This window comes from Physella acuta, unplaced genomic scaffold, assembly GCF_028476545.2.
Source record: "Physella acuta isolate Inbredline_101_S28 unplaced genomic scaffold, ASM2847654v3 ptg000207l, whole genome shotgun sequence".
Lineage (NCBI taxonomy): Eukaryota > Metazoa > Mollusca > Gastropoda > Physidae > Physella > Physella acuta.
Genome location: NW_026731726.1, coordinates 260,846 through 273,079, shown reverse-complemented (window position 1 = coordinate 273,079; position 12,234 = coordinate 260,846). Strand labels below are relative to the sequence as shown.

The window sequence follows — 12,234 nt, the reverse complement described above, 5'->3', positions numbered from 1 at the left end:
GTGACATTATACAGCTGTGACATTATGCGGTGACTACATTATACAACTTGACGTGTTCATCTACACAGCGCACACGACACACTACTCACACCAATCGCCTGTTGACACGTGACGATTAAGTTGACACAAATTATACGACCAGCCACCGGCCTGGTATGGTCCACACACCCACCCACCTCACCCCTCCTTCCCACACCGCTATTATGATATACATGGCGACAGCTCAGTTATCCAGTTTTCTTGTACGTACGCTGACATTTGATGCCACTAATAGTAATAGTATTTACTACTAGACGTAACAGTCCGCATTCTAAACAGGAGTTTTAAAGGAAGTAATGGTGGGGGGGGGGGGGTAAGTATTGAGTTGGGGTCATGACTCTTCTTAAGGCGGGGGCCCGGGAACTTTTTTAGGCAGGGGCTTTGTCTCTTCTTTGTGATGGGGGCCCCGGCTTTTCTTTATGTGGGGGCCCTAGCTCTTCTTAAGGCGGGGGTGGCTCTTCTTTAGGTGGGGAAGAGCCTAGGTGGGGCCCTTGCACAATGTAAAGATATAGCTATAAAAAAAAGCCCATAAATAAAGGCAAATAAATATAGGCTAATGTATGGGCTATAAATCTAAAAGGGTTTATATAAATAATCTAGCCATATCCTGAAAAGCATCTACTCAATAGACTTTTTTTTCTAACTCGCTACAAACTATATTTTTTGTCACCGTGTTTCTATTTGCATTTTGAAACTCTGGTCAATCGCCCCCCCCCTTAACGAACACACACATTTGCTTATAGTCTAGTGAATTAATTTTCTATGTGAAGCTTGTTGTGATGTTGTGAGTAATCGGTTTAATGAGATAACAAACAGGCCATTTACGTGAAGCCTAAGCCAGGGTTAGGAGCATTTACATTAAGCCAAGGTTAAACCCGACTCAGCCAAGGTTAAACCCGACTCAGCCAAGGTTAAACCCGACTCAGCCAAGGTTAAACCCGACTCAGCCAAGGTTAAACCCGACTCAGCCAAGGTTAAACCCGACTCAGCCAAGGTTAAACCCGACTCAGCCAAGGTTAAACCCGACTCAGCCAAGGTTAAACCCGACTCAGCCAAGGTTGAACCCTACTCAGCCAAGGTTAAACCCGACTCAGCCAAGGTTAAACTCAAATCAGCCAAGGTTAAACCCAAATCAGCCAAGGTTCAACACGACTCAGCCAAGGTTAAACACGACTCAGCCAAGTTTAAACCCGACTAAACCATGCTTAAGCCATACTAAATCAGGCAAAGTTAAACCAGGCTTACTCAGCAAAGGTTTAACCACATTTAATCCAAGTAAAGTTAAACCAGGCTTAGTCAGCCTATGTTAGACCAGATTTTATCCAGCCAAAGTTAAACCAGATTTATCTAACCAAAGTTAAACCAAACTTACTACACCAAACCACACCCCCGCCCCCCCCCCCCCCCTTGAATGTATTTCACGTTACAAAACCCTGGTTAAACAGACAGTACCATCTAGTTAAACCTGATCGCACATCACCTGTTATAACCTACTCACTCACCCCCACATTACACGTGCATACCTGTGCTCACACACACACACACGCACAACAGTTGTTTACGTCACAAACCACTAGGTAGGCCGACCAGCCAAGACAAGTTTTATTTGTTATGTAAATTAGGATCTTCACCCCCCCCCCCCCTCCGCCTTACCCCCAACCTCTTCAGATCATTTTCGGTCTATTTCCTTTAAATGGCGGGAAATGTTGTAGAAGTTGGTTATATGGGGCGGGCGTGGTGGAATGTATCTTAAGCGCTCGTTGCTGTTGTTTATTATTTTTGTTGCTTTTTGTGTTAGGAAGGAAACAGTTTTTATTCACGTTTCGCTGGGGAGGTAAAGTACTTTGGTTGTTTTATATAGGGATGATAAGACATAATCGTTTCTTGTGGGGTAGGGGAAGTAGATTTATATTTTTTTCTTGAGAGCGGGTGTAAGCATGGATCGTTCCTACATCAAATAACGGGTTCGGCGTGATCGAGTCGATAAAGCTCGTGATTGATAAATCAAAAAAGCCTCGAGTTCGAACCTCTAGGAAGATGAGGCTCGATAGCTGAAGAAAAGAATGCAATGAACTTTTAGCAGTATTTGAGTACAGGTGAAGTTGTATACAAATACAATCACACTCTATTACTCTAGTACACATCGTATATGTCATGTGTAGGTCTATTTATATTTAGCGATAGGTATACCAAATTCGGTTTTTTTCTCAATGAAAGATAAATAATCGCAATTGTCCGTATGGAAATTGCGCTAAAAAGGCACATACTTTTCTTTATGGCACAGATATTGGTGCATTACTATATTTAAGAAACATATTTTTGTTACATTTTTTAGTGCTCGTGTAAAAGCGTGCTGTTAAAAATGTTTATTATTACAAGTAATTTTGTTTGAGGCTTTTACTCAGAGTTTCTTCCAGGTATCTCTTCGAAGAAAGTCTACCGCCCCCTCCCCCGAAAGAAATGAAATTTATATAGAAAATATATACTTTTAACAGTGTGTCCGTCCCCCCACCCCCCCCCCCCCCACCCCGAAAATTTCAAATGCCCCCCCCCCCCAGGAGAAAAAACTCTGGAAGAAACACTGCTTTTACTTTTAACGAATATAAAGTGACGGCCCACTACTTATTTAGGGGTATACTGGGGGTAGCCTGATATTATTGAATGGGGTGAAACAGACGTGGGAGACAGAAGATTGCGGCTGTGGCAATAGGCTAATTCAATAGGCGATGCACGGTGGTTATTTTTAGTTACACGTTGAGTTTATCAGTTAAATACCTGGACGGTCAACGCGGCTTGGCAAAAAGAAAAAAAAATAACGTTGAAATTTATTTGCAGGTGTTTAAAAATTTTCCATCTTTTTATCGCCTGTGTTGCTTTGCTTTTATTTTTTAAATGCCTTTGTTGCTATAAAAGTATTGATATCTAGCAGGAAAGCTGCTACAGAAATTACTATATTATACAGGTGTTTTTTTTTAAACCAAATTATGATTGGTTAAGTATTTACCAGTTGGGATGGTAAATATTTACCAATCTGGGTAGGGATTTACGACTTTGGTAAAGTACAGATAAATGCTGAATTACGTTTGGAGTTGGGGTTAAGGGCAGGGAAACGTTAGTTACAAAATATAGCTTCCCATTTAATATAGAAAATAACATCAGAAATTTTAACTTCAAGTTTTAGGGTTAAAAGAAATTATTTCCCTTTAACGTTATGAAAGAGTTTCGTCCTTTACTTGAACTCACGATGACCTCATTCTTTATTTAGCCAATTTCCCAGTAGACGAGAATCAGGGAGATTCTTCGCTGGCTCCAGTATCTCCAATAATCTACTAATACATCACCCCTTCCTATTGCAAGTCATTTGTCAAAAGTACGGAACACCGTTGTGCCAAATGCTACTAAAGTGTTCTTATTTACCGATTTATTCATTCAAATTCAAATTTATTCAAACAACAATTACAATTGTAGGCACAAAGGCCTTTTTTCACATTGGCCGTTTAAACAAATAAAACAATTCAATAACACATAGCAGTAAGTATTTTTTGATTTTGTACTTAGCTAGGGAGAGAGGGGATAACTTCCGTTATATTAGAAAGTTTTTTAACCTCTTGTCGGCTATTATACAGCACCAAAGAATTAACTTATTTTTACAAGCTTTTATTTAACTCACTTCCTCGACAGTCTGTCTGTCTGTCTAGACGGAAACGCAGGAGTGAAAATTCGGACAGTTCTACTTGACCGATACGATTCACAGTTGGCACGTGGGTCAAGACATGAAGACAATGCAATCTGAAACTAAACTTGACTTAATTGGATGCCTAATTAATTTTTTATGAATTAATAAAAATTTGGACCGAATTAGTAGGCATGTCTAGCCAACCACACCACACGCGTCATCACCTTCAATAGCTGCGCCATCACGTAATGGCTGCGTTCAAAAACCATTGCGCGCCTACTGAACGTGATGTTCAGTAGGCGCGCAATCGTTTTTAGTCATGTAACTCTATTGTAAATAAAACATGTAAAGTACTGCAAAAAAAATTCATAAAAAACGTTTTAATAACAAGCTTTTATGTAATGATGCACTAAAAAGTAGAAAATAAATTATAGACTTCTATTTAAATAACTATAAAGAAAAGCGTGGGTGTCTTCCTTAACATTAGTAAAGGTATCCAATAGATACTAAAGTGACCCACGCTTTTCTTTATAGTTATTTAAATAGTAGTCTATAATTTATTTTCTACTTTTTAGTGCATCATTACATAAAAGCTTGTTATTAAAACGTTTTTTATGAATTTTTTTTTTAAAGTATTTTTTTCAGTAGTGAATACGTGCCACAAAATAAATGTTTCCTAAAAGTATATTTTAGTAGTGGTATACAAAGCGTTAAAGTATTGTTTTTTTAAAAGCAAATGCTTTGTTATAAAGCGCGAAAAATTGACTATGCCAAGTCAGGTACCCATTAGAGCTGGGTGGACACGAGTCAGGTACACGTTGAGCTAGGTGTAGTAGAGTCAGGTACCCATTTTGGCTGGGTGTAGTGGTCATGTACCCATTAGGGCTAGGTGGACTCGAATCAGGTACCCATTAGGGCTGGGTAGACTCTAGTCCAGTAACCGAAACCATGGCTATCGAGCCAGCAATCGTGTACTTCAGCACTAGCCTGGGCCAAATAAACCTTTTAGGCGAATTGAAACACATTGACATTTTAATCGAGTGGAAACGGCAGGGGGGGGAGGGGGGGGGGACACTTTTTAATACACATTGAGCAAGAAAACTGTCAGTTTATCACGTGACATAAAAACCCGTTGCACTTCCAGAGACGTGTGCGTGATGGGGGAGGGGGTGAAAAAAAATTGTAAAACCTTTTTAACGCGTAAAGGGCAAGAATTGATCGGCGTCACGATTCTTGGCGTCACGATTCTTGGCGTCAAAGTATTGACCCTTACTGGACGCCGAACACTAAATCTTCATTCCCAAGACGAAAATTTGTTAAGGTGTTTCCCTCCTACACTCGAAAATAGAGAAAAAAATATCATACTACTAAAACTTAAATGAATGTAGTTGAACCAAGATACTGAAAAATAAAACTTGATTTGTCGACAACATGGGTAATCATCATATTTCTTGATCTTTTATCTTCCTGAGGGATAATTAAATATTTTAGTCTACTATAGTAAACTACGAAAATTTTCAAAATTCGTCTTCTAACCGTGCCAATTCTATCAATTTCCAAGCTGTCGCAGTTTAAAAACTTGATAGGAACAAAATATTCAAGTAAAACAATTTCTGTGTCTAGGTGTGTTGTAAGCTTCTCAGTGTGCTATTCAAAACACCGGACTAGACATGTGTTGTGTGTTCTAGGCCTCACAATGTTCTATTCAGAACTTTAGACCTTTGTGGTGTGTTCTAGGCCTCACAATGTTCTATTCAGAACTTTCGACCTTTGTGGTGTGTTCTAGGCCTCACAATGTTCTATTCAGAACTTTAGACCTTTGTGGTGTGTTCTAGGCCTCACAATGTTCTATTCAGAACTTTAGACCTTTGTGGTGTGTTCTAGGCCTCACAATGTTCTTTCCAGAACTTTCGATCTTTGTGTTGTGTTCTAGGCCTCACAATGTTCTATTCAGAACTTTCGATCTTTGTGGTGTGTTCTAGGCCTCACAATGTTCTATTGAGAACTTTAGACGTTTGTGGTGTGTTCTAGGCCTCACAATGTTCTTTTCAGAACTTTAGACCTTTGTGGTGTGTTTTAGGCCTAACAATGTTCAAATCAGAACAGTACAATATTAACAACACTGTACAATATACTTTTAGTCAATACTTTCACACACACTGAAAGATAGACACCCACAGATAAACAAAGTATGTATATGAACGTACAGTGTGATGGTGGGGACAAGAGTAGAGCCCTACTTACGTTCTTAGTTGTTGCTGTTGTTTGATGAAAACTATACCAACCAAACATGCCGACTACAGAGTACTTGAGTCGCTGGGTAATTATGGTGGGCGGTGGACGGGGAAAGGCTAATCAACGTAGCCTACATAAAACATGGTGAAGGCATCCTTAAAAGAGAAGTTCTCACTTTAATAGCTTTGTACCTTGAGTACATCTGGTTCTTGACTTTTCATTGTGTTTCTTTCACGAACTCAATCTCACTACACACATACAAACCCAAACAATCTCTCAGAACACACATACAGCCACAAATCAACCTGACACAACATACATACAAACACAACCCAACCTTTCACTAAACATAAACACAGCCTTAAACACAACCCATGCCTGCTAACCCGTTAGTCTCGAGTTCGAATCCGGGTCCAAGTTAGTAGACCGTCCGTGAGTCCATCCAACTCTGATGGGTATCTAACTCATGTTAGGGAAAGTAAAGACGGCTGGGCATAGTGCTGACCACACTATCCCTTCATATGCCGAGGTCACAGAAACAGGTGAGCTCTACTTCAGTTGCCCCGTAGACCATCAGGTTTGAGTGAAACTCTACTTACTACTTACTTACTTAAACACAACCCATGCCAATGTATGGGTTAGCTGGCCATTTTAGTTTCAAGGTTCATGAGCAGACAGTCAGATTCAGGGATTCTTAAATTATTAACAACACCAGTCTCCAACCCAAGGCTTACAGCTTCAGCAGCCCATACGATCTGCGTTAGTTTCTATAGGATGGGAGGGGAGATTAGGACGGATAAAGAGAGAGAGAGAGAGAGAGAGAGGGATGGCAATTGAGAACGTGAGAGAGATAAAGAGGGTGTTACAACAGGTTTTGGGGGGGGGGGGGATTGAGTAGCGAAATGTCGGCTAATGAAAGTTCGTACTAAACATAAACCTGCCTAACTCAAACCCTCGCCCTAACCATTCTCTGGTATATAAGGAAAGCACTAAGAAAATAAAAGAATTGAGGATAATGTTAGTTTCTACATAGTACACCCACGCTGGAGCAATTCCTGTAAAAACTAGCCCAAACATTATGTGGTATGGCTATGTAACCCTTAACTGCCGCACTTCACTAAAACAACACTAGTTAATGTAAAGTCCCTTTAAGAAAAATTAAATAAAATCATATTTCCATGTAAACACTGGTGCCTCTTTATTGCATAAAAATTGACTAATTTATATTTGAAAAGCTAAAGGAGAGGGCATAACACTAGGGAAAATTGAGAATACTAATATTAACTCAACGAATGTATATCACTGCCACGGATAGCTTTAAAGGTAAATCAATAGACCATTGTGCCTATTAATTATTGATCATCGATTTTTAATTTAATTTCAGGTCATACATTCGCTAAAGGAATTGGCAGGGCATCCGTAATGTAGTTATCTTGTCCTTGAAAGGTAGGCTACTATACATTACAATAGGAGACCCTTTAGGCAGCCAATAAAAAATGCTTGGCTTTCGTCGATCGCTATAATTATAGCACAGCTGATTATACGAGACGTGAATTATATTGGGCAAAGTGTGATGGTATTAGATAATATCTAAAGCTGTGAGATTCACTCACTCTAAAACTTTGAATAACATTGTGGAGATGTGAACTCTTTTAAGTTTGAGCCGATTTCGTTGTAAACATTCAGTAGAGAATAATAATAAAATGAATATAATTCTCTTCATGTTAGACCATAGAAAACACCACGCAGCTTAGCCACCACCCTCATCCCCACCTGTCAGGTGAGCTGTGGTTCACCCCGAGGAGGGAGTAGTGTTGAATTCACAGATTATTAATTGCTGATAAGCAGAAAATAAAACAACTAGATGTTGGCGTATACTACGTCGCCGGTCAGCAGAGGCGTAGAGACCCTTCCCGGCGCCCGGGGACAAACTTTTCGATTTGCACCCCCCCCCTTTCGAGATTTCCATTTGCACCCCCCCCCCCTCAAACTTTCGATTTGCACCCCCCCCCTCGTGAATTCCATTTGCACCTCCCCCCCTCAAACTTTCGATTTGCACCCCCCTAACCTTTCAATTTATTTTTCCAACCCATTTTGGCGCCCCCTAAGGTCGGCGCCCGGGGACATATGTTCCCCCCCCCCCCCCCCGCTACGCTACTGCCGGTCAGCTCGTAAAATGAATTCGATCTGTATACAAACTTATATTTATACTGGTTAGGTCAAGCACCAGATTTTCAACAAGTTTCAGACAACACAAGCATGCAATATTCTCTTTTTTTCAACTCTATTATTGATCCAGATTAACTTTAAAATGTTTTGCTCACTTTAATATATTCAGTTCGTCAACTTTTTTTTAGCTGATTAAATTCGGCATCCTATTTTTTGGCTAATTTTAAATTCATTTAGGCACTTTATTTTTAGTTAATTATAATTTCAATTATGCATCCTAGTTTTTTCCTAATTCCAAAATTAATATATGCACAACATGTTTTAGCTTATTTGGGTCTTTTCTAAATAAGCTCCGTCAAAATTTGGCATTCCAGTACAAAAAGGGTTTCGGTTTCTTTCAGACATTTTTTCCCATTGCGTCCAGGGGTGGTGGCTTACGTGCTCCGAGGGACACTGCCCCCTCCTCCGTGCCCCCTCCTCCGTCCCGTCCCGTCCCCCCCCCCCCCCCCCCACTAATCCCATGTCAAACTCTGCTTATTAGTTTTTAAAAAAGTTACTAACCCTAGATCATAAACAAAACAGAAAGTCAGCAGTTACGTTAATGGCAAAAAAAATAGTTACCTACTAGAGGATCTAGATCTAGATTCTAGATCCAGATTTATTACCAGTAGATCTAGATCTAGAAAATACGTCTAATAAATATTGAGCGACGTCTTACGGCACGGTTATGTCAGGATGGAAGAAAGCCCTCAAAAGTGTGATAGAAATTAACACCATGGGTTACAGCAAGCACACATAGACAAACTTTCTTTAACTAACACATTATGGTGCAATTTCGTCTTGTGAAACTTAATAACACTATTTGAAACTGGATCCAGTGATCTCAGATAAAGTTCCTATCTAACCGCACTCAACGAATTAATCACCTTTCAATGTAAACAAACTTGACCTACTTTTCAAGTTTCCGGTTCCAAATAAGTAGATATAGACTCTCTAGTTCCTTTTAAAACTAAAAACAACGTGTGGATTGCCTTTAAATTACTAATTTAAATGTAAAAAGAACGGAATCATCAACTTTAATTAAAAATATTTACCAATCAGGCGAATTTCGTCGTCGTTTTCATTACTCCCGTCTGAGCGGCTCATTCTAGCAGACGACTACTCCTGAGCTTGCATCGCTAAGGGGAGAAAACTCCCGGATACGCAAATCGATTTACTTCCCTTGGCCCACAATGCGAGACCATATCGGAAAAAGCTACGGAAACATTGTACGAACCACTCAGGAGAAAAAAAAAACTGACACCGAAAATGTTGCTCCCAGCCAGGCTATTTTTAGACAACCGAAATAGGTAGCGGAGAAGGGGTGGAAAAGAGGTAAAATAAGTGGTTGACCTCATTCTCCTAAAACATCAGTTGCTCGTTATCTTTATTACACTTAATTATGATTGCGGATAATTGTTCACACAGAGCTTACGTTATTAAAAGCTTGTTTAGCATCATTGTTTAATATATAGAGTCCTTGCAAACACGTGACCTAAATCACGTGATACCTACGCCCGCCGCCACAGTGGTGTACATCAGACGTAAACACAATCAGCTGTTCGCCAGCGCTGGACGTGTTCACCGTATGTAAAGAATCGCGCCCGCGGAAAAGGAAAAATATGTTAAAAAACTTGAACTCTTAGGAATTGAAGATCCTTATACAGTTATTGACAGTTTCGTGGATAATATAAATATGTGGCCGAAATTTCTAAATAAAAATACTGTTAGTAATACCGTTTGCGTTTAGAGTTTAAGTAGACGAAGCTGATCAAATGCAGTAATATATTATAGGTTATCTACTGTAGCAAACGTGAGACCACTTAACTCCTACAAAACCCACACTACAACGGCTAATATAATCCATGGGTAATAACTAATCTGGTAGCATGTTATACAATTTAAGACCCTTATAATCCAGCAGGGAAGTAATCAGACATATTAATACTGACATTCAACCCTCATGATGGCTGCCCCCACCTGTATCTAGCCCACAATAAAACCTAAGAGGAGTCTGCCCTGCCCTCCCCTGAAAATGTCTCACCTCCGTGATACCCAGCCCCACAGAGATAGTATTTCTTATATAATTTTGACCCTCAGGGCCCAGCAGGGAGAACAAAGGGGAAAGTCCCACTGCTCTCCCCTCAACACTTCTCACCTCGGTGTCATGTTATGTCATTTATAGCACACATGGCTTATCAGGGGAAAGCATTAAGGCATTAAGAATCTTAACTCTGGACAGCTACACACTAGTATACTAGCTACACACTAGGTGCCTACTGTAAACTACTAGACTGTAGGCCCTATGTAGACCTGCAATTGTATCAATTGTAGACTGGGTCCATTGTTATTATTCTAAACCATCTCACTTATAATGTTTCTAGCTTGATTTGTTTCTTTTATAAACAGTGGATTTAAAAAAAAAAAATTAGCCTAATCATTAACCGAATAATAATAATGTGGTTATTTGTTGTTGGCTGGTATGATCTAGATTGTACTACTAGGCTACAAAAACTTAGTAGACCAATTACTAGATATGAATTTGAATTTAATTAAACTCAGTCCAGTATCAGATACATATTGCTGTAAAAAGACAACAAAGTAGGTAGGCCTTAGTAATTTATTAAAGCCTTCTACTACAATAATATCAACTACATACTTGTATAAAGTTTTTACAATTTAATTTAAGTAGCAGATTCTAGATCTAAGTCTAGTCATACAATCTATTTCAATTTCAGAAAATTTCGTTTGCTAAAAAAATGATTAGATAATAGAGCGAGATTTTAGATCTTAGAGACAATTAAATGCTTTATTAGGCCTATTATGACTACTTTTGATTTATTATGGGTGTATTTTGAATCGAATGTAGATCTAGATCTAAAGTAATTAAATTTAAGTAAAGACGTAGATTCTAGATTCTATGTCTACCCAGCGGAGCCAGGTATTAGGCCTAATATTAGATCTTATTATTCTTATTATTACTTTTGACTTTGTCTTTTACTATTAGTATTTGTGAAGGTCGAGCATATTTGTTTTATTAATAGTTATTTTTTATAATTAAAATGAAGTTTATTATTTTACTGTCCTTACCTGAAACAAAGTATCGAGAACTGCATTTGATCAGATTCGGCTACTTTAACTCTAAACGCAAACAGTATTACTAACAGTATTTTTATTTAGAAATTTTGTCCACATATTTATTTATACGAAACTGTCAATAACAGTATAAGGATCTTCAATTCCTAAGAGTTCAAGTTTTTTTAACGTATTTTTCCTTTTCCGCGGGTGCGGTTCTTTACATACAGTGAACGCGTCCAGCGCTGGTGAACACGTCCAGCGCTGGCGAACAGCTGATTGTGTTTACGTCTGGTGTACACCACTGTGGCGGCGGGCGTAGGTATCACGAACGGACGTGACGTCATATGAAAGGACTCTATCGCATTTACAGATAGAGGCGCTGACTACGAAACAAGCCAGGCACTATTAGGCCTGGTTACCTTGCATAGAAGAAAAACACAGAAATATGTTTACTGGTTATCTTTCTAATGGGTCGTGCATTAATTATTTAACACCGAAGGGGGTGTGGTTTATGGGGTGGGGGTGGCTTATGGCGTATTATAAGGAGTGGGGTGGTGGTAATGAAATGAGTTAGATATCACACGCTTGCTTTTATTATTTCAAATTTTTTTTTTACAATTTCCGCAATTTTTTTTCCTGATTACTTTTTCGTTTCCCGAAAAACTACGGGATCTCGAGGTATAATTATTTGTTTTAAATAAGAAGTCGTTAGTAGTTACACTAGTACATTAATACAAATACCCTAAATTATATTATTGCAGTATATTACGTGGGTGTTGGTGATCAAAATATCATTTGTTTTTGTTTTTTGTTTTAATAAGACCTTTAGGTAAATAATATATATACAAAATACATATGATTGTTTTTTAATCAAATATTTTAAAAGATTTCGAGCAAAAAAAATGTCTAACTACTTAATAGCATTATTAACCAAATAATAAACACATTTCCCCTGGTTAAATTTTTTTTTACATTTAATCAATTTTGGCTACAAAAAG

At 38.7% G+C, this 12,234-nt stretch overlaps 1 protein-coding gene across 1 annotated transcript in view; it reads right to left on the bottom strand.

Moving 5' to 3' along the window:
- Window positions 1-9,298, bottom strand: part of LOC131937314 (prestin) — a 42,176-nt gene extending 32,878 nt beyond the window's left edge. The window contains exon 1 of the mRNA XM_059294613.1: window positions 9,214-9,298. Within this exon, the coding sequence (XP_059150596.1) occupies window positions 9,214-9,265 (52 nt within the window). The 5' untranslated portion in view covers window positions 9,266-9,298. The remainder of the gene's footprint in view (window positions 1-9,213) is intronic.
- Between the last annotated feature and the right edge of the window lie 2,936 nt (window positions 9,299-12,234).